This window comes from Centrocercus urophasianus, unplaced genomic scaffold, assembly GCF_019232065.1.
Source record: "Centrocercus urophasianus isolate 14NV4802_14NV808 unplaced genomic scaffold, USGS_Curo_1.0 seq_9, whole genome shotgun sequence".
NCBI classification, from domain to species: Eukaryota; Metazoa; Chordata; class Aves; order Galliformes; family Phasianidae; genus Centrocercus; species Centrocercus urophasianus.
In genome coordinates this window covers 28,990,238-29,013,266 of record NW_024885532.1, presented here as the reverse complement: position 1 = coordinate 29,013,266, position 23,029 = coordinate 28,990,238, and the positions used below count along the sequence as shown (strand labels likewise).

General features: G+C 44.6%; 2 protein-coding genes and 1 long non-coding RNA gene across 5 annotated transcripts in view; 1 reads left to right on the top strand and 2 right to left on the bottom strand.

The window, feature by feature from the left end:
• Positions 1-104: 104 nt before the first annotated feature.
• N4BP2L1 (NEDD4 binding protein 2 like 1) lies at positions 105-12,584 on the bottom strand. The gene is given in 6 exon segments (XM_042838972.1): positions 105-1,692; positions 2,557-2,633; positions 4,040-4,128; positions 4,851-4,975; positions 12,344-12,504; positions 12,507-12,584. Coding segments are annotated over 6 exon segments (759 nt in total). The 3' UTR covers positions 105-1,463.
• Positions 12,585-12,863: 279 nt separating this feature from the next.
• Positions 12,864-19,311, top strand: LOC122171266. Its single transcript, XR_006171943.1, has 3 exons — positions 12,864-14,210; positions 16,406-16,555; positions 18,074-19,311. It is a non-coding gene; the product is annotated as an uncharacterized LOC122171266 (long non-coding RNA).
• The window catches only part of LOC122171265, a 44,055-nt gene continuing 34,292 nt past the window's right edge, over positions 13,267-23,029 (bottom strand). For 2 of the 3 annotated variants that reach the window (XR_006171941.1, XR_006171942.1), the window contains exons 7-9: positions 20,968-22,712; positions 17,591-18,388; positions 16,518-16,568 (exon numbers count right to left, since the gene is read on the bottom strand). Coding sequence is in view for 1 of the 3 variants with exons in the window: in XM_042838689.1 (XP_042694623.1) it covers positions 16,417-16,568; positions 17,591-17,636; positions 18,303-18,388; positions 20,968-22,712 (2,029 nt within the window). In the remaining 2 variants the exon portion in view is untranslated. Of the gene's footprint in view, positions 13,436-16,371; positions 16,569-17,590; positions 18,389-20,967; positions 22,713-23,029 lie in introns of those variants that run through there. The other variant, XM_042838689.1, reaches the window with a different exon arrangement.

The window sequence follows — 23,029 nt, the reverse complement described above, 5'->3', positions numbered from 1 at the left end:
TATTCTTAAATTACAGCAGTGCCTTTGTTTCAGTCTTGAGCAGTTTTTTTTATCCTCGATAGCATTAGAGTGGTTGTTTGGCTGCCAGGAGTAACAAGGCAAAATTAACAATTCTCCAAGTTTATTGTAACCAATCACAGCAGTTTTATTCTGAAATATCCCTCTGCAATTCTGGCGTAATTCTGTACCTTTTTCCTTAAAACTTTCTTTATAGTTCTTAAAAAGGTTTTAGAAAGCAGCCGTAATGATGGAAGTTTGATTCATAGCAGAATGACATAGAAAAGTATTAGTAATAGATACAGAGTCTACAGGCAGCCTTGCTCTTACACAGGCATAATGTGTTCCTTTACACCTTATGCTTCTCTGACCATGAACTGCTAGATGAATCATAGCTACCCCCGTGTCTCCTATTGTCCAGGGTGAGCTGCCTTCATTTCCTACTGCAAAGCAGCTTGCTTGCTACCACCCTGCTCTATTACTGCTTTCTGATGTTCTGTACCTACTTTAAAAAACTGACATCACTAAAGCTGAGTTTTAGCATCTCATTTCATGAGGCTTCTTGATAAGCACATATGAGTAGGGTTTAAAAATACAGATAAAACTCTTGCAGGATGGCTTCTGCTTCTCATTCAGCCACTTCATAGTGGAAGGAGTTAATTTCTCCCTTAGAAACACTTTTCCCTTCCGCTCTCCCTCTGTGCCCTTTCTTAAGTTGTTACTTAATGCAGTTTGTACTTCCAAGGTCAGGTACTTGGTAGCCTTGTGCTACAGCTATTTAGAGCTGTTTCTGTAGTGCTGTTCCTTCTCAAAGTTTAATGAGTGCTCACCTAACACCTGTGTTCCCTTCAGGATTGCTTCCTCTGGCAGTCCACTCTCTGCAAGATTAAAGGCACAGTTTGGTGTGTTTTTCTCCTTGATGCTGGAGATGCTGTTTGGGTGCATTAGAGCTAAGGTAAGAACAGCATAACTCCAGGCAGCAGATGTAAAGAGGCGGAAGATCAAATCTTAGTATCTTAGCGCTTGTACCTCTCTCAAAGCTAGAAGCAATGCTCCAGACAAGGAGTGGGAAGATGCATAAAATCATAAAGTAGTAGAATAGCAGGAGGTGACCACTGCACAGGGAAGGAATTGGCCACACAGTCTGTAAGAATCTAGGAATGTTTGGTGTTATCTGTAAGTGAAAGAGCAATGAAGGAAAAACAAATGTGAGGCTCAGCCAGTAACACATTTTGCCATGAGCATGAATGCATTGCAGTAAAGGAAGAGATGAGGTTGTCCAGTTTGTGCAAGGGACAGTGGTCTTGGATCACTCAGATTGGAGTGACACTTAATGACTTCAGATATAAAAGTCTCATTTAGAAAAGTAGTAGAAAAATAGAAGAATAAAATAGTTTAGAAAAAAAAATGTAAAACTAGAGATTGTTACACCCTGATAACAAAAGCACACAGAGGAATGCACCTCTTCAGTAAAACACCAGGTTGTTTGTATGTGCCGTGCGAGGTCTTCTGCTTGAGAAGGCTGCAGGGGGGTTGGCACAGGCACCCAGGCCATAGGCTGCATTTGGTCCAGGGGAGCTCTGGTCTTCTCTGCTTGGTTTTTCAGAGTGAAGAACACTGTGGAAGGTAACATAATGCTCATATTGTTCTTTCATCTGTTGTATCTTTTGTCGAGGGACATCATGGATATTTTTTCTGTAGAGTCAACATGAACAAAGAATGCATTACAAGTTATCTCAAACTTGCTGTGGTTCCTGCTATGTTCAGGCCATAGGCTTGATGACCTATTTCTATGTTTTTATTTCATTCTTTTTTATTTTTGCTAAACTGTAATCCACCACTACCTAACTTCTCAATGGCATTTTGAAGACTGCTGAGAAAATGTAGCCAAGCATTTCTGTGGGCAGCCGGGACATAAAAATATAGACAAATGCTTTGAAACACGTCCCAGTAAGAGTTATGTAGAAAACACGTATGTTATTTTATGTGAATGTTGCTGGGGTTTATTGCCAACAGCTTGCTAGCCTTGGGATGAACTTTCACACAACTGGAGAGAGAGCCCAGATGCTGACTTGTAGCTGTCGTTGCCTTATCTAGGTGCACATCCCAGGGAAGTCCTACCTGTTGTGGCTCAGAAGTGATGGGGAGGCAGTGTTGCTGACTCCATAGCAAGCAAGAGAAAAGTAAGGAACTGGCAAGAGAAACACTGTGAAATGTACTGCTTATGGTGGAGAGGCTAGCCATGGTGACGCCAGGGCAGATTTATACATGAAGTCTCAGGAGGAGAGGAGCAGCTCAGACATGCAGGGTTGTCAGGATGGACCAGAAACAGTCTTTGCAAAGCCTGCCAGGGACATCTGCTGTCTGCACACTCTGAAGAGCCACCTTTTTACCATGTAGCTGCAAAGAGCACAATTTACTTCTGTAAATTTTGCACTACAACCCCGCTGTTGTTATTTACCGCGTTACGTTTTAGGGTGCATGAAGAGAAAGAGTGCTGACCTTCCTCAGAGCACAGAAGTGAGAAGCAGCCTGCTGTAGCAAAGGGAAAAAATGTACCTGGTCAGTTCTCGAACATTGAACTTCCAGGGCGTAGCTGGCTCTCGGAATATAACTTCATAGCTATATTCACGTGCCTGAGGAAGTACACAGAAGTTTTAGATTTATGGCTGCCACGCTCAGCAGTAGCCAGTCTTCCACACCCTTGAGATTTTTCATCTGGTCAAGAGATGTCTCATATATCCCCAGGAGGCAGAAAGAAGAGAGCCACAGATCCCACCAAGATGTCTGTCTGATTCCCAGCTCGTCTGTTCCTTCTTACCCAAAGGATCTGGGTCTCCCAGCAAAACTTGTCTCAGCCTCAGCAGTGACCACAGTGCCTCCCTCCCCACGACTGCCCTGGCTCTGGCAGTCGCAGATACTTCAAGAGCTACATGTTGGAGCTTCTGGGAGTGCCTTGCTATTTCCAGGCACTCAAGCTACAACGCTCAGACTTTTTTTTTTTTTTTTTTTTTTTTTTTTGGTGGTAAAGCATACACACACACACACACATGTACATACATATATGTAGTTAATACAGTTATTCAAAGAATCATAGAACGGCCTGGCTTGAAAAAGACCACAAAGATCATCCAGTTTCAATCCCCTGCTATGTGCAGGGTTGCCAACCAGCAGACCAGGCTGCCCAGAGCCACATCCAGCCTGGCCTTGAATGCCTCCAGGGATGGGGCATCCACAGCCTCCCCGGGCAAGATTGATTGCTTTTGGTTTGAAGGGGATAAGCACTGCCTCCTAAGGACATTACAGAGTAGCAGAAAGGAGGCAGGGGCTCCTGCTGGTCTTTCTACACCTTGTTCCCCTCTACCTGAGGTCTCTCATTTGCTTCACAGTCACCCAGAGGCAGTCACAGCTTCTGCTAGAGGAGCACGCCCAGGACTTCCAGCATCACTACGCATTCTTGCCTCTTCTGAGCTCCTATAAGAGCAATACTCAGCCTCGAACCTCTTAAATCACAGGATCATAGCCAAAGAGCGTATAGCTGTGCTCAAGCGTGAGTATAATGTTACCAGGCTGTATCATAAAACAGTACTAAGAATACTGCCAGAACTGCTGCAAACAGATATCAGTGGACTATCAAAGATTCTTCTGGCTGTATTTTTCACAAGTCTTAAACTAAAATTGTAAGTCACCTTGATATACATGTTAACTTTTACGTTCAGCCAGTTTCAAACTCCACAGTTTGGAAACCACTGTATCCATGTTCCTGCTGACATTCTGATTGCCAGGAAGTTACAGGGCAAATTCAAAGAACCTTTAATCTTTTCAATAATTATGCCTTCGCTGAGGAACGTAGCTGACTAGATAAAATAAGTACCTACACCCCCTTACCCCTTTCTCCACAATATAAATTATTAACTATAATTAGAGGACTGAGGGAAAATGGAAGCAATTATTTTCAACCTTGTTAAGAACTGTTCAGTTAGATCACCTCTTAAATATCATGGTTAAGCGTACAAAAGCAATAAATCATAGCTTTCCCTACCATCATCACATATGGCTTCATTTCCCAAGCATGGATGTTGGTATTATCAATAATAACCGGGCTTTTCCCATTCTTCATTGCTTTGCGTGCTGCAATGTAACACATTAAGTAAAGCTAAAATGTATTAATAGCAGACTGAGTCAGGCCTTTCTAGCCCCGTAGTGCCCCTTCTTTGCCCACCCCGGCACACCTGGCTTCCCAAACATTGCGTTTGTATCTCCCCCAAACCCAAGCAGAGCTCAGCAGGTGTTTCCTGGTGGAGGTGATGCAGCTGAGCAGCAGGATCTGAAACTCTTACAGAACATATTTAGAGTATCTGTCTGAGCACTGGGTATTTACATGTTACATTTTCTTTCTGAAATAGAAACCGTGGTGATTGCATTCCCAAACTGTCATCAGGTTTGTAAGTATTCCTTTTGGCTATCATGAATTCCTCGTTAACCCACTCGCAGCTCAGGACAGACATCTGAGAACATACAGTCTGTGCAATGCTGTGCACACAGCTGTGCTGAGTGGCTGCACTGCTGCTATGAGCACATCACCCTGCTGTGCCCAAACTTCAGCACTGCTGTCTGTTAGCCACCGTTTTGCTTCCAAAAACAGTACCTACCATCACCAACATTTACCCATTATCAATTCCAATTTCTAATGCTGTTATAACTCAGAAGTGGTGAATGTTTTCTTAACCAGCACACTAGGAGCTTCGGTGTATGGCACTACTCTGAGATATCTTCTCTGGGTGCTAAACTTAAAGGCACACTACAAAGAAAAACTATGCTGAAAAAAAAAACATTTCAGTCAATTCAGTCACCTCTCTTCTGGTTCCATTTGTGTGCATCCTCTAGGAAGTCAGGGTCAAACACATATACACCATTTCTAGAAAAGAAGTCATCAGTACTAAGAACTACAGCGCTGGGATAGTCACATTTCAGCTGTCTGAAAAAAGAAATGAAAGAAGGATTAGTGTATGCAAACACATGCCTTTCACAGAGAGCATTAAATCAGGAGCCATGTGAGTGCTCTACAAATTTGCACATCGCTTCGTTTTGAAAATCCCAGGTAAAAGAGCTCTGGAAGTGATGTGGTCAGTAGATGGACACCCAGGAGGGAAGGAATGGAGCCTAAAGGATGTTTGATTTCTTTAATTCAGCAGGGAAATCTGCAGTGTACTACCAACGTGAGTCTGTAATCACAGTAATAATTCAATTTTCTAAGTTATTTGGGAAGGCACGAATGTACAGTAAAGAAATTGCTGCTAATCCCATGGAAATTGGTCTCAAAAGGTGATTTGATCACAGGAGTTTCATTACAGAGAGATTTTTGAAGATAACTCAGAGGAACAGCTTGTCATTTGGTGAGGATGACCCACAGCTGTGGCTGACAAGGGAGCTCCCTGTGGCTGGTGGCAGAGGCAGCGCCCCTCTTTACGTTGGCGTGTATCCCGCTGCGGTTCCATGGAGCTGTGACACTGTGCTGCTGTGAGCAAGTGAAAATGCTCCCTAATGGTGGCTCACATTCTTCTGCAAGTCTTTAGAGAGCATAAAACCACCCTGATGCAAAACTGGGTTTCCATTTGTGGTGCATCCATGGGCTGAACTGTTTATTTTTTCAGACAAGGGAGCGTTGGGAGGAAGAAGAGGGAGGGAATCCCTGTGAGAAGCCAGGGTGAGCGCCCAGCACAACCTCACTGCTCACCATCTCCTCAGGGCCCAGAAGCCAGTGCAAATAAAGCAAGGCCAGTCCAGAAGCCTCGTGACTGCGACGTGCACAGTGCTGCCCTGCTATCTCACACTGCATTCAGTCCCCGTGACTCAGCTCAGCTCTTCAATACATCCCTGCAAGCGACAAAACAACTATTTCTCCATGTCTTATCTGGCTGAGCAAACACAGGGAAAAGGTCCCTCTGGGTAATCAGCAAAAAACAGACACCCAGGCTGAAAAGGCTTAATTCTGTCGTCTCCAGCTCTGCTCAAACCATTTGCTTACCAATTTCATCCTAATCTGTCCGCCAGAAGCAATGCTTTACTGGGGTTGCATGTTGCGTTAGTGGAATAAAAGTCAGCTTCTGACTTTGTTCCACCCTCACTGTAACTTCTATCAATTTTTGATTAATTAATCTCATTTTGGGGTAGCGACTGCCACAGAGCAGGCTGATGGCTGGCTGATGGCCTGTGCTGCAGCCCCTCCTTTACGTTCTGGTTAGCAGCTACATGTAGTCTTCTTCTGGCTCAGAAGTGTGTTAATCACCCAATTCCTGCTGCACAAACAGATCTAACAAAAGTCAAATACTGTAAACTTGGTGCCATGCAAAGAATTCTTATCACGAAGAGCAGAGGGCATCTACTGCTTATCTGCTTACTCTTGCGCTGACACGCGGATAGATTTATCTCATCGCCCAGTGCCTTACCTCTCCATTGCTTTACCACCCTTCTTACCAATTCAAAATGTTACACAGTTTTAGCACACACATTACTTAGCTATTAGTGCAAATGCAAAGTCACAGGACCAAACTTGTACTTGAAAGAAGGAAAAATAGGGCACAAAATGTATTAAGAACAACAAATCACTGACACATTCGCTATATTCATACTAAACCAAGTCCCACTAACAGGAAACACTAAGCAGGTGTTTTACATTCTGCCTATTCTGCTTTGACATTTGGCTTTCTAAAACAATGTGACTCTGAAGTTGACAGCTGCTTTCTGCAATCCTTTACAGTCCATGCACTCCTAACCACTCTGTGCAGCAAAAATACCTGTTTTTTAGGAAAATATACTGCACCTATATAAAATGAGGAGCTGGGGGTGACGTTATTACCAAATTTTGAGCAGCATCCATCACAGTTAGACCAGTAAGTGTAAGCCATACTAAGGAGAGGAAGAAAGACAAAATCTCTTTGTGAGACCAAGGGTAATTACATGCTGTATTTGCATTAACAAAAAGCCACTGAACTTTAAGCACTGTGTTGCGATAAACAGCATCTGCCAAAAGTTCCGCACTGGTTTGCCTACATGGGCCACTGAACTGCTCAGCATTGTGCTGTCTTGCAGCAGTTACATGGTGGTGTGTTACAGACATGGAGGTTGTGTCATGGTGTGTTACACTGCCCAGCAAGGCTATGGATGCTCCCTCCTTGCAGGCATTCAAGGCCAGGCTGGATGGGGCTGTGAGCAACCTGCTCTAGAGGGAGGTGTCCCTGCCTATAGCAGGGGGTTGAAACAAGGTGATCTTAAAGGTTCCTTCCAACACAAACCATTCTGTGATTTATCACAAGCAAAAGTTTGCTCTGCTTCTCTCTTTTTTCCCAGATTGCCATGCTGGGGGAAGTACCTCATCAGATGGACACAGGTGGAGAAACAGCTTTCAGACAGAAAAGCTGCCAACTTCATGTGTTTGGGAACTGCTAAAAACCTTGGTGAGGTCACAGGCAGCCCCAAGAGCAGCTGAGGGCATCAGGGAGACTTGGGATCAGTGTAGGCTCTCACCTCCTCTTCCAGCTCTATGATGGCTGCGATGATTAAAAAAGGAGACTCTTGCTGTGGAAAATACAACTGTGCTTCTGTTTGGCCACAGAAGTGTTGAAACAGCTGAGTGTATAGAGAGGGGGTTTTAAAGCATTCTAAATTATTCATCTGAAGAGCTGTTCCCATGATTTATACAGTTTTCGAAGTCTCTTTTTTTATTAATAGCATCTTCAGCACTTTCAAACAATCATTTTAGAGTTTAACTGCATACATTTCTGTCTTCACAGACAACAAAATTATTATCCAGGCTTTCAACTGCCTGGGAGCTTGGGAGAAGTTTTCACAGTCGCTGATAACATCATCGGAGAAAGAAAGCCCCAGCTGCATTTCATCGGCTGAAGCCTCAAGATGCAAACTCCTTCCAAGGTAACATTGATCGTAACATTTATAGGATCATTTAGGTTAGAAAAGAACTCTAAGATCATCAAGTCCAACCACTAACCTAGTACTGCCAAGCCTACCATTAAGCCATATCCCTAAGCACCACATCCACACATCTTTCAAAAAGCTCCAGGGATGGTGACTTAGCTACTTACCTGGGCAGCCTGTTTCAATGCTTCACAACACTCTTTGTGAATAAATTTTTCCTAACATCCAACCTAAACCCCTACCATGCAACTTAAGACCATTTCCTCACGTCTTCTCACTTGTTTCTTGGAGAAGCCTCACCTCAACCTCCTTGCAGGCAGCTGCAGAGAGCAATAACGTCTCCCCTGAACCTCCAAACCGAACAATCCCAGTTCCCTCAGCTGCTCCCTGTAAGATTTGTGCTCCAGACCCTTCACAGCTTCGTTGCCCTTCTCTAAACACACTCCAGGGCCTCCATGTCTTTCCTGTAGCAAGGAACTCAACACAGTACTCAAGGACCCTAAGTACTAGCACCACGCACAGCTAGTTGTTCTGGTCACTCTTCCTTACACAGAGCTTTCCTGTGGCACTTTCAACATAAAAATCAGAAATAGGAGGAGCAGAGCACAACCTGCCGTGTTTTGACAACTCCTGGCAGCCTGAGGACTTTGGCCTGGCACACGGCTGCCGAGCCGCATGACGGGGTGTCCACACCTTGCTCATGGGGTTGGGAGCAGCAGCTGCATTTTGCAGAGCAACAGGCTGCATGTCACACATTGCAGAGAAGTACCCAAAACATCAGCATTTTGTATGTTTGCAGTAGTGTGTTGCCAGCTGGAAGCAGGAGCTGCAGAGCTGATAAGCAAAGTCCACAAACAGCGACAGAGCTGCAGTTCTGCAGTAAAGTTGGGATCCTGGTGGCAAGCCAGGCTGGTTCAAGATCTTACCAAATGCAAGGCTGAAAAAGGGACTGGAGGAGCAAGGAAGAATAGAGCAAGTTTTAGGGCAATCCTAGATGTATGTACAAACTGGGAGAAGGACTCATATGTAAAGTTATAGGAAGCTCTGTGGAGAAAGACCTGGGAGTTCTGGTGGACAAAAAGCCGGACATGAGCCAGCAGTGTGCTCCTGCAGTCCAAAAAACCAACAGTATCCTGGGCTCCATCAACAGAGGGTTGGCAAGCAGGGACAGGGAAAGGGACAGGATTGTTCCTTTCTGCTCTGCCCTCATAAGTCCCCATGTGGGGATGAGTCCAGCACAAGAATGACACTGTGCTGTTGGAGTGGGTCCAGGGAGGGCAATGAGGATGATCAGAGGGCTGGAGCACCTCTCCTGTGAAGACAGGCTGAGGGATTTGGGCTTGTTCAGCCTGGAGAAGGCTCTGGGGAACCCTCATTGTAGCGTTTCAGCACATAAAGGGAGCTTATAAATGGGAGGGAGTCCAACTTTGTACACAGGCAAATAGTGATAGCAGAAGGAGGAATAGTTTTAAAGTAAAAGAGGAGAGACTTGGAAGTTAGGAGGAAAATTCTTTACTCAGAGCGCAATCAGGCTGCCCTGAGAGGCTGTGGGTGCCCCATCCCTTCAGGCACTCAAGGCCAGGCTGGATGGGGCCCCGGGCGGCCTGAAATGGTGGTTTGTAGCCCTGCCCATGGCAGGAGTTGGGCTGGGTGGGCTGTAAGATATCTTCAAATCCAAACCATTCCATGCATGTAAGATTCTACAAAACTGGAGAAGATGTAGCTTATGTCAAGCACTGATGCTTCAGTGCCAATGTACTTTTCACCTTTTGTTTCTCTGTCATCTGTTTGGGATCCATTCTTTCTGCACTTCATAGTGGAGTACAAGAATGACCCCCATTTCAAGTGATAAATAAACAGCAGTGGCTTAGAAGTTGCATATTTGATCATTCCCAGCCTAGTGCTTGAGTGAAACTGCTCAATACGTTGCACAAGTTGTGTATTTCCAGCCCAAATAGACTCTATTGTGAAGCAGATAAGAACTTGCATGTGACTTGATTTCTGGAGATGTTTTTGGAAGCTGTACCCACTACTGCACCTCAGGTAACTGTTTTCTTAGAGCTTGCCTTGATTTGATCATAAAACATGTACTGTGAAGTCAGGGAGGAACGTACCCATGTGGAGGACATTACTCACATCTGACAGAGGCTCCTGGAAATGTAACTCCCTCTCTCTCTTTCTTCTCCCACGCTGGTGGTGAACAGCTAAGGGAGCCAGTGGGGCAAACCTAATAAATAGGAGGTTCAGGAAAGCATATCCTTAATAGTGAAGTAATTGGAAAGATTTGAAATTTGCCAGTGAGCAGAATAAATCCTCATTCTGCCTTGATTACTGAATGTATCACAGGTGGCTCCTTCACTGCCTTTACCAGCAACAAAAAAAACAGACCAGAACTGACCAGTCCCAATGCCATGCCAGCTCCTCTGAGCTGGTACAGTGACTTGGATGGGGAAACTGTTTCCACAGACACTGTGATCACATCTCACAGAGCTGTACCCAACCAGTGCTAAGTGATGCTGAAATGTGTGGGAATCAAGTCATCAGCCCCAGCTTGCCACTGGAAAATGCTCTGAAGTGACAGAGTGAAAACGGAACAGTCTGCTGGAGCTATCAGTGAGTCGAGGTATCAGCAGTGATAACATTCATGGCTCATGACATTTCTGAGTGCTGTAAAGTACAGCTTACAACAGAAATTCTGGCTGATAATAATGAATGAATGGGGATCTGTGTGAAAGCAGCAGAAGAAACAGCAGAGCAAAGGTTAAAACAATGGCATATACTGCTAAACAAATAGCAGTGAAGCTGGGAGATGTGTCCTTCACCCACACACCAGTACTCTGCTGAGCCCAGAGCAGATGGACTGCCATGGGAAACTTCTGCAAGTACCTTCTGATTTCAGCCAGACCACTTGTGCAGTGTACTCTGATGCGCCTTTCCTCTCGTGCAGGATCGTGCACTGAGCTTGTTGTACTAATTTAGAATCATTGACAATCATAGAATGACCTGGGTTGAAAAGGACCACAATGAACATCTAGTTGCAACCCCCCTGCTACGCGCAGGCCCGCCAGCCACTAGAGCAGGCTGCCCAGAGCCACATCCAGCCCGGCCTTGAATGCCTCCAGGGATGGGGGCTTTAATTTAATTTAATTTAATTTTAGTTTGATTTTAGAAAGTTTAGTTCTTTAGAAACAAATTTCTGCTCAGTACATTGCAGCAAACAATGTGGGATGTGGGAAAAGCAAACAGCAGCACTTTCTTGGCACAGACCTTTCAAAACCTAGGCAGTGCTAGTGGAGAGGTGCTAAGTGCAGTTCTCACAGCTGCCCTCTGAGCCCCATCCTGCAGTAACACAGTCAATGGAGCTAAGTGCAGAACAGGTATCTCAAGCACTCATCTTATATAGGACTAAAGCAATGCTTACAATTCATTTTGCAAATTTCTCATTAATAATTAATCTCATATTTTGACCTAAAAAATTAATAAATTAAAAAAAAAAGTCATTTATTTGCATTGGTTGAGAATACACCCCCGAATCATTACATTCAGTCTGTACTACGAGAAAACCCAAACTCCTCTGGCAGTGATGGGACCTGCACTTAAATGATCTCTTTAAGAACAGACGTGCAGTTGGACCTTCTCAAAAACTACAGTCTGTGGACATTCACTTCAGAACCCGATCCTGCAGGCCGCCTGTAAGGCAGAAGACCCCGTTCTACAGAAGGGGCTGCCCTGCAGACAAGGAGCTGCAGGTTCAGCCTCACTCTCTGTGCTCCCACCTTTTGCAGTCTGGCCGTTTTGCCGCACCACAGAACGTTGTGATAACGAGCACGGGGCTCCTCAATGCCCGGACCTGGAGGAAGCCCACAGCCCAAGCGGCTCAGGTTGGAAGAAACCTTAAGATCACGCAGTTCCAACGCTCTGCTGGTGCAGGGCTGCCGGCCGCGAGAACAGGCTGCCAGGGAAGGCAATGCAGAGGGCCGTGCTGTGAGCACCAGGAAACGTCTCCGTTTTGAGGGTGAGCGCGGGCGCTGGCAGCAGCGAGGCAGTCGCCTACGCGACGGCGGACTGGGGCTGCGCTGGGTGACGCTGCTCAAAGTATCCTCGCGTATTTTGGACCGGTTTCGGAGCAGCCTCTTCTGCCCGTACCGCAACCGCTGGTGCCCCGAGCGGGGCTCGGACAGCAGAGGAGCGGCAGCCGCAGCTCGTGCCGGTTTGCCCCGTCACAAGAGGAAGCGTTTCAGCGCCCGCGATCAACCGCAAGGAGCGCTCGTCCGCTGCTTTTCGCGGCGCAACAAACATCGCGGCTCCGCCGGCACAGCCGAGGCCCCGCCAGGGAAGGGCCCCTGCCAAGACGCGACGTTTGCGGCTCCGGTGCGGCCGCAAAGCTCCGAGGAGAGGACGACGGCCTTACCTGGCCAGCGTGCTCTTCCCGGAGCCCGGCAGACCCCGCAGCAGCACCAGCGTTTTGCCGAAGCGCCGCGGGGAGCGGCGGGGCGGGGGCTGCAAGCTGAGCCCCCCCAGAGCGCGGAGCAGCTGCTCCTCCATACGGCTCGGCTCGGAGCGGCTCGGCACGGCACGGCGCCCGGCCCCGAAGGAGGAGGCGGGCGCTGGTGGGGTCCGGCCCGGCCCCTCCCGGTCACAACACCGTGCATCGCCCCAGGCTTGGGCGGGGCGGACGGAAAGTTGCGGGAGCGACAGGGAGCTGAGGGTGGCGGCTGACAGCCAGAGCGCGAGCCGGCCGTGTGCCCAGGCGGCCAAGTCGGCCCATGGCAGCCTGGCTTGGATGAGCAGCAGCGCAGCCAGCAGCACCAGGGAGCCGATCGGCCCTCTGTACTCAGCTCTGGGAGGCCGCACCTCGAGCGCTGTGTTCAGTTCTGGGCCCCACACTGCACGAATGACATCGAGGCCCTGGAGTGTGTGCAGAGAAGAGCAACAAAGCTGTGAGGGGTCTGGAGCACAAGTCTGATGGGGAGCTGGGATTGTTCAGCATGGAGAAGAGGAGCCGCAGGGGAGAAAACAACACAGGCTGCGCACCTTGGGATGAAAGAAGGGGTAGCAGACATTGGTGAAGCTTGACATGAAGAGATTGGAAATTAATACTAACTAACAGGACATGCAGTGAGGGCTGGAAGAAAGAGGATGAGACCACTGGCACACTGTTCATGTTCTGATACATGCGGCAACATTTGGGGCCCTCATACAAATGAATTAAATACAAAAATTCAAGCCTCACTGCGCTCATTAAGATGTACATGTACATTGCAACCGGCTTCAGAAAGCGACCTTTTAACACACATAAAATACTTACATACATACATGTATATATATCTCAATTGCAACTTTTATTGTGCATAAAGCAGTTGATACTGAGGGAGGAAAAAAAAGATTACTGCAGATTCACACCAGAAATCGATACTGGTTACTTTCTTCCAGGTTGCTCCTTACATTTGAAATCCTTGGTTGCAAACTGAAGTCCTCTCATGGTGGAATCAAAGTGAAGTTTCTGTAACAAAAGAAAGAAAAGATTTTGTTGGAATACCACAATAGTGCAGACTTCAATTGCGGCAAATCTGACCTTTGGACTAAAGAATTCACCTATCTGAGATTTACAAAGCCTGTTTCTCTCTCATACTCAGCTGTTGGCACTTTTTGTAATAACTGAAAAGGAACAGAGAGAAAAGCAGAAAAGAGAAAATGCAGGGAAAAAAAAAATCAAAAAATAAAAGAAAATTGGAAAAAAGAAGAAAATCTTGATGTCAAAATTAGAGCTAACAAGGTCTTAGCAATCACAAGGCTGAAAAAAAGAATGAGATGAGTAACACAGTGGACACTTAATTTTTTTTTAATTTTTATTTCCTATTTAATCCCCCCTCACCCTCCCCGCTCATGTCTTTTATTTCCTCTTATTCCCCACTGGTAATTATGCTCTCTCCTTAAATAAGTTTTAGGCCATGTTTTCCTGGAAAGCTCTAGAAAGGGTAGGTGAGGGTTTTGGGTCACAATTCTGGGTGCTGTTTCATGCTACATATCAAAGGATAGAGATTTTTAATATCCTGTAGCAAAATAACAACTGGAAGAGTTTGACCCTGGAAGGCTATAGCATCTTCTGTTCCATTAATGGAGAACTGGTTTAATTTGCTTTGTATTTTTCAGATCATTTTTCATTCCAGCCTAAAGAGCGAGGAATCAGCGAAGCACCAGATTTGCAGCCTTGTTTGTTCCAGTTCTCAGATCTTCTTGAAGCTCTTCATTTATTGTGACAACACATGAAGTACCAGGTACTCACTTAACAACATGCTTTAACTGGTTTTCTCAGGTATTTAACTGGTATTCTCTTTAGTATTTGTTTAAGTTAAAAACACAAGAAACACTGAAAAAGGAATTTGTGAGTAGGAACTGGAGATGAGATCATCTTTTTTGCCAGCTCTTGAGTAATGTTTAATTTAAGGAAGTGAGAATTAAAACCAAGTTGTAATAGTAGTCAAATTTTTATGATTCCTACTTTTTCACAGTAAGAGGAGCAGTGTCACAAATCCATTCTCAATGTTCAGGCATAAATATACTTTTTTCCTTTTATCTACATTTGGGAAACTTGCTCAGACTTCTCTTTCCTGCTCAGTTCCAAGGACAACCTTGCTTTTGCCACCATCACACCTGCGACTCCTTAATCTCCTGCATCAAATACAAGATGTTTTAATATCAATGCCCTTGGAGATAGGATTTCACCCCTCCTGTCACTTCTCATTCATCATCACTGATTTGACCTGGCTGCCAGTCATCTCACACTCACTCTCAGGTGATTCTTTGCTGCCTCATCTCTTGGGCAGAGCCAGAGAAGTTGGAGCATTGTCTCAAGCGCAGAGTTCTGCACACCAAAGCAAGTCTGCACTGTATGGATGACAATTCATCCAAGCCTGATGAGAGTTCAGGCAGATCCCTTTGGCATGTGTGTTGAGGTGAGCTCACCCAGCTTCAGTCTAGCTGCAGAAGCACTGCATCCAGCAAGGGGAGACGCCAGCAATAGCACGGCCAGGAAAGGAGGACTGATAACATGTCATCAGGAGATTTGTCTCACCCAAACAACAACCCCGTGGGGCTGTCCTAGAAGATGTGTTCCTGTAGGGAGTTAATGCTATGCCTCAAGTAAAAACATGCCTTTATTTTGTAATAATAATGCAGATAAATGCTTAAACTGCTATCAGCTTTTGTCAGCTTGCTCTACAATTCTATCGGCATCTGGCAATGGGAGTTTCCGGTCTAAGAGCTTTTAGGCACTAAAATACCACCCTGTTTTCACTGATCTCAGCATTTTTATTATTATTATTATTATTAATCAGGATCTCTTGCCTAATCTCCACAACAAATACTGATGTGCTGCCCATGCTGCTCTAAGAGCTCTCAGAACTACTTTAGAGTAACTCTGTGTTTTCTCGGTGAAACACAAACATTGTCCACTCTCATTTCAACAAAAACAGCCTCATGGAACAATACAGAGTCATGGTCATCTGACTAAAAATTAAATAGCATTTAGCCAATAATTATTTGGACCATAGAATCACTAAGGTTGGAAAAAACTTCTAAGAGCACCAAGTCTACCCGCCAGCCCAGCCCACCATGCCCACTGAGCCCGTCCCTCAGTGCCACGTCCACACGGCTCCTGAACGCCTCCCTGGGGAGCTGCGCCACTGCCTCACCACTCCTGAGAAGAAATTCTTCCCAATATCCAACCTGAACAGCATCTGGCACAACTTGAGGCCACTCCCTCTTGTTCTACCACTCTTACCTGGGAGAAGAGGCTGACCTCCATCTCACCACAACCTCCTTTCAGGCAACTGTAGCGAGTGATAAACCGAACACAGCACTCGAGATGTGGTCCCACCAAGTCTGAGTGCAGAGGAATCGCCCCCTCCCTGGTGCCACTGGCTTCACTGTTGCTGATACAAGCCAGGATGTCCTTGGGCTTGTTGGCTACCTGGGCACTCTCAAATGTTTACTCTCAACTGCTCAACAAATCAGGAATATAGCACAGAGGTGACATGAATCACACCAGCTCACCTCAGTAATTAAGCTGGCAACAAAGTGCAGCTGCTAAGCATCCTACACCATTGCTGTCACTTCACCAGGCAGAATTTAGATTCTGACAGGGAAAAAAAGAGGGGACTTTAATAGCAAAGTGCTGCCCACTCTTTCCCACTTAGGCTTAAAAACCAAATAAGACCAACAAAAGCCAACAATCCTCCACCTCACAAAAAGACAAAAGAGAAAACAAAATATCAAAACAAACAAAAGAAATCCAATCTCAATCCTTATCTGAAGAAAACAAGAAGTAAATTGGGTGATGCTTAATGCATCTCAACAAACATAATAACCCATGTTCTTCAGATATTTGGACAAATCTAAAACCAGAAATAAAGCACATTTACAGGTGTGACTGATTACCTTTTCCTTCATGCAGTTTTTTGTTTTAATTAAGGTGTTCTCCCACTACTGATGAAGGACAGCACCCAGACAGCCACTGCTGGCAGAGGTTGCGGTGTTCTCTTCCATCACCCCAGGAGACATTTCTGGCAGCTTTTCAGAAGAGTCTTCATTCTCGTGGTGACTTTCATTTAGATCTTCAAGGGTAATAACATCAGCTAAAAAAAATAAACAAATTATAAACTGCAGCTAAAAATACTTGAAGTTATCTTACATAATTTGTATCATGAATAGTATATTCATGATAATTTGTATCAGAATCGACTGTTTCTAGAACAAGCTTTTATCTCATCAGAATGCTCATGATTCTGCTTCCTAAATGGCCTCACAAATAAGCTAATTATTTTGGGTTTAAATAATATAGATACACATCTGTCAGAGATAACATATATATATATATATATATAAATATACACATCAGTTTTACATGTACACATATATATAAATCCTGCTTTTCTGCTTCCTTTCAGCTCTCTAAGGACCTTCCTTTTCTGTCTCTTTCTGCTGCCCCACAAACTCTCCTATTTCAGGCAACAAACCCTAACAGCTTCCAGCAACCAACTATTGTATTTTAATCTTGTTGCACAATTTATTCTAAATTACACTAAACTAATACAGAAATAAGGAACCAAACAATCAATAACCAGATTCTGTAGCTGCACGCTGCAGGAATTAATGTGTGCAGAATTAATGTGTACAGAAGTCCTGAGCACCTTGTGGGACCTCAATGCCTCCTGCTGCTTGAGGGCCCAACCTGTTGTCAGGCTGACCGTTAAGCTGAAGGCGCTCAGCTTTTCAGAGGAACAAAACCTAAAGAAAAGCTTTTTCATCTTACATTTCTTTCTGATCTGGAATCAGATAAACTTGAATTTAGTATTTGATTAGTTGTATACAGGAAACTAAAATGCAAAGAGTCTCAGTATGTCAATCGGGAGAAGTGGCAGCAGCTCTGCCATGCTACCTACCCAACCACTGGAGGCACACATCTGCCAGGAGGGTTGGAACAAGATGATCCTAAAGGTCCCTTCCAACCCAAACCACTCTACAATATCTTACTACTTTTGCACAGAGAAGTGTTACCACTCTTTCGTGCTGAAAATCTTTGGCATATTTCACTTCAGTATTAACCGTGTTCCCCACAAATATTTTATACCAGCTCTGTATCACAAAATACACTCACCAGCCAAGGCACTTCCACTCTGCAACCCATTTGCTTTCTGCTTCTCCTGAAATACATAACAACAGTCCAGAGAAAAAGAGAGTATGTGACAAGAGATTTTGCTATTCTGGGAGAGAACAAAATCTGTGTTCTATTTTAGATTACTATGTCATTGTACCTGCAGGATTTTCCTCATTTCCACTGCTCCTCAAGTAAGATCAAACCTTTACAAAGCAGCAGTGGGAAGCAGCACAGGAGTAATTTGTAAGTCATGATTTCTAATTAGACAAGGAAAGTTAAGCTGCCATCAGTCACTCTGTGACCTCTTTGGTCATGGCAGGAGTAGCCACGAAGTTGCTGCTGTTTGCAGAGGGTGGCACTTGCTCAGATGATGGGAGAAAACCATGAGGAGGAAGACATTAGATCCAGTGCGTTGTATTTAGTGATCACAGGCCAGATCAGAAAGATCAAGGAAACTTTATAAGTTTTGTTAATCCCCCACAGCTACTTTGTACGTACTTCTGAAGCTGAACTTCCAAAATCTGGATCCTCCCATGGCATGAACTGGTTTTGGAAATACCCAGAAGTGTACATACAGCACCCATCTCCTCATTGTGGATATTAAAAAAGGAGAGTTTGCTAGCAAAGAGTAGAACCTTGCTTCATGAACTGAGTGATTTCTCTTTACACCTGGAATATTGCAAAGCCTTCCGAAATCCCCTAAAATTCGTACCTCCACAGAGGTCTTCCACAGTAAATAGATCATCTTTGAAACTTTCCAGTCAAGAGGAACTACATAATCATCTGGCAACAAGGATTCTGCAGAAGAAAATATTTTTGCAGTTGAGTGTTCGCATCTCTTCACGGCTGAAGTATATCACTGCATTGTCATTTCTGCTAATGCCTGCATGAGCCAGCAGCAAAGCCAAAACTGACATTTACCAAAGACCAGGGGAGGGGAGGGAAAAAAGATTTGGTTTTGTTTTCTTTTTTTATGCGAAGACTTTCGTTTCCCCCACACTCCCTGAACCACAGCACAAACAAAAACAGAAAGCTCTCAGCCCATAAATGCAACAAAACGCGGTTCTGTAACAGACTCCACGTTTTAAAATGCTCATTCCTAGGAAGCACTGCAATATTATCCAATAAATTACTTTCTAGTATGTTTTAACTGCAAAAACTCTTCACTTCTCAAGGAGCTGAAAAGAGATTCTTCATGGAAAAGCAGTCTAAAATATATTTTGTGCTTATAAGAGAAACAGCCAAGCAAGTAAATCAACTTAATCTTTCATTTATAGATATCCAAGGACAATTACCACAATTTTTCCCTCCAAAATTATTAAACAAAAATTGTCTGCAATTATCACTCACAGATTCTACTGCCTGATGGAGTGGTTGGCAACCCTGCCTGCAGCATTCTGTAGTTCTACGTGTATGCCAATAAACAGCCTATCACTACACAGCTGACCACAAAAAAAGCACAAGAACTTCTGAAGTTGTGAGAAAAACACGTTTGAATCAGAACACAGTCAGCATTCTGTGGAGCATTCACACTTTTGAGGAGAAAACAAACCCACAGCAATCACAAGCTGGGGAGAGCTCAGAGATATCAGAGGGGTTTATATTCCTTAAAGGTTGTTTCCAAAGGAAACTCATCTACAATATTATACCATAGAATATCATATCATAGAATCATAGAATGGCCTGGGATGAAAAGGATCATCTAGTTTCAACCCCCTGCTATGTGCAGGGTCACCAACCAGCAGACCAGGCTGCCCAGAGCCACATCCAGCCTGGCCTTGAATGCCTGCAGGGATGGGGCATCCACAGCCTCCTTGGGCAACCTGTTCCACTGCGTCACCACCCTCTGTGTGAAAAAATTCCTCTAATATCTAACCTGAACCTTCCCTGTCTCAGTTTAAAACCATTCCCTCTTGTCCTGTCACTATACACCCTTGTAAACAGTCGTTCCCCTTCCTGTTTATACGCTCCCTTCACGTATTGAACAGCCACAATGAGGTCTCCCCGGAGCTTTCTCTTCTCCAAGCTAAACAATCTGAACACCCAGAAACTCACTCACAGAAGAATGACATTCACTGCACCCAACAGCTGAGTGCTTCGGGATGCCTGTTCTGTTTGCCATCCCCCTGGCCGATCACTTCTTTCAAGTCATGGCCAACTCCAGTCCCTCCTAGATGCTGGCAATCAAGACCACAGACATTAGTGCTTGCCAAGCTTAGATACTGTAGTAGTTGAGACAACCCCAATTGTTCCTGGCTGTGCTTAACCCTGCACATGATTTGGTGCCAAACTGAGGTCAGGCAGCACCGCAGGTTCTTTGGGCACACATCGAGAGGCCAGCAGTGCTGCCAGGGGGTTGCCATCACTGTTCTGGCAGGTAACACTGCCATCAGCTTGTATGATAAAACAAAGAATCAGCATGCCTGTTTTGGCACAGAGACAGAACATAAGCTGCTTTTCTGCTTTTTTGGTTAAATTCAATTCCACTGAAGCAGACAGGTGTACAGGCTCAACAACTCATCTGTGTTTTAAAATCTGTTTGCCAAATCAATCTTACTGCTTTTTTCACAGGCTAAGTTTAGGCCAAAGAAGTTGCAGACCCTTACACACAGCGGCCATGGGCAGCTCTTCCCATCACAGTGTGTTGCAGTGATTCCCAAACATGCCCATTGTTGCTGACTGCAGCTCTGTGCGGCCAGCTGGCAGTGATCTGGAAATCACAGTTGCCACAAACTGCTCCTCCGAGCACTGATGGTGCTTCTGAGTAAGTTAATGTGCTGAACTGAAAGTACAAGCATAGGACAACTAGAGCTCCAGAAGGCAAACACAGCACTATGACACTCAGTCATGTGTGATTAAAAAGAAAGTACTGAATATCTGAAAATGCATCCTGTAAGTGGAACTTAAATGAGATTCTGGAAAAGGTTTTCAATTGTATCTAATCCACATTAGGATTTATGAATAAACCCCACATTAGGGCTTATTCCTTTTTCTTTGCTTATGAGAATATGCTACCATCATCCAGATAAAATAAAAATAAAAATCAAACATGCAGGTTTTATATAAGAGCATCCATTTTTCCATTTAGTTTCATAATCAACAAATTAAAGCCTTTCTGAGAATGATGTATTCACATCAAGAGCTTCGGATTTGAAGTTGCTAAGTCAGCCTCACTCCAGAGAATGTGAGGGTGAGGCCAAACCCAATGGCCTTGGAGATAAAGATGCTTTAAAAAAAGAAAAAGAAAGAAAGAAATTCACCAAAGCAGCAGCGACTCCTTTCAGTAGGGTTGCTATTTCATTCACTGTTACCTGCAGTCAAAATGAACATTTAATCACACACACGTATTTACACAGCAGCAGTAAGAAGAGCATTACCCAGCGGAAGACCTGGAGAACCAAAGAGCTGCACAAGTTGAAAAGCAAATCCTATGGATAAGGGAAGTCCCAGGAAGCTGGTTTTCATATTCACATCTTGTTTAAATGCGGGTGGAGAGGCCGCTGATGGCTCAGGGCCATCTGCTTTGTGCACATTTGCAACACGCCTTTCCAAGATGCTCGGATCTTCTGCATATTCAGAAACAGCTTGAACAGAAGACAAAATATCTGGTTGGCTGCTTATGACATCTGAGGAGATTTCACCTTCATCTTTGTTACCAACTGCCTGATGCTCCCTTGGAGTTTGAGCTCGCTCCTCCTTTGCTCTGGAAATCACACAAACACTACAAGAATACTTTGGTGTTGGAGAAGACCTTCCCAAATGAAAATATGAAATAGCTCGTAAGGGGGAATCCACATGAGGGGTGGGCAAGGAATGGGAGGCCTCAGGGCCACTGTATGGTGCAGCATACTCCTGAAACACCAGGTTCTGTTCACGCCCCAATCCACGGTCCTGCTGCAGAAAGCCCTTTTGCTCCACTTCTAATACACTTTCTGAGGGACCATCACCTTTTAGTGGGAGTTCCTCCCTTCCCTCCGTACCACCAGCAATCTCTCTGGGCAGATTAAATTTGGGTGCCAAGTTGACTATTCTTCTGTACCTTTTTCTCTTTGGTGCAACTGGTGCAGCATCATTTACTGGCATTGAACAGTGCGTGGAGGTGCTCCTGGGTTCCACAAGTGAAACCTCGTGCACTTCAGCAGGCAAAGATGCCAACACACCATTGCTCTGTGTATTACCTGCCTTCTCAGTCACCTTTTCCTGGTGGTTCTCCTTTACCAGTCTCTCACTGTGCTGGAGGCAGTTCATCTTTGCTGAACTGTTGGTGCACATCTGTTTGGGCTTCCTCGCTTTTTTCTGTCTTTGTTCACCTACCAACTTATCCTCAGACCAAGAAGAAGAAAGTTGTGCATCAAAACCCTGCTGTAATTCCTCAGTAGATAAATTAATTGAAAAAAAAGCCCAGGCATTAGAGCAGTTCTCTTCTGTTTTCACTGCGCTTTTATTGTCTGTGTTACTACCAGGCACGTTGTAATGCACTTTGGAATTGTGACAGAGAGATATTTCTTTTTCTTCACCATTTAAAAGTAATTGTTCAGCTTCCATGTCAGGTTCACATGTACTTTTGCTTTCTATGCTGGACAGTAGGCTGTTACCTTCACAGTTGCATTCTGCTTCTTGGATACAACTTCCATCATTCTTTACTTTCAGGGTACTGCTCTTACAAAGATTTTCCCTATGCTTTTGATTCACTTCCTCATCATCAAACACGTTTTTGGTCGTGCTTCCAGTACAAAAGGGTTTCTTATCCGTTAGAAGTGAGCTGTCACTTTCTGCAGGCACTTCATGTGTCAGCACCCCATTGGATACAGCTGACATCTCTGTGACTGGAGAGCTCACAGCTTCTGTCCCGCTTTCCTTATCACCATTCGGCTGCTCCTCACAACCTCCCACGGGATCCTCAGCACCTTCCCCAGATGCACACAAGGACTTTCTGTTTTCCTCTTCCGAGTCATCCCCCTCACTTTCAGATGTTTCCTGGTTGTCTGGAGTGAGACGAGCCGCTCCGCTTAAATTCTGCTTTGTGATTTCTGTCATCTTCATTTTTTTGTTTCTTTTTCGCTTTTTCCTCTGCTTTACTTTTGCCAAGGGATGCCCGTGGCTTTTCTTTAAAATTCTCTCCCTGTATGAAAAACAACAATAAAAGAGTTTAAAAATCAATATATATGTAAATATATTATAAATATTATATAAATGAACATACTTGTGGTGTGCCATTTGAAGGCTATTTACCATTAATGATGGTCAAACACAGACCATCTGCTTTTTAAAAGGGGCAGAACCTCAGATAAGAACTTCTATTGATTAAACACAAGTGTAGACCTTACAATTCACAACAATCTTGAACATCTGACATATAAATAAATACAGTTGCAGTCTCAAAACTTAATTTTACTAAAAGCATCAAAGAAATCACTGCAATCCTGTAAATAATAGATA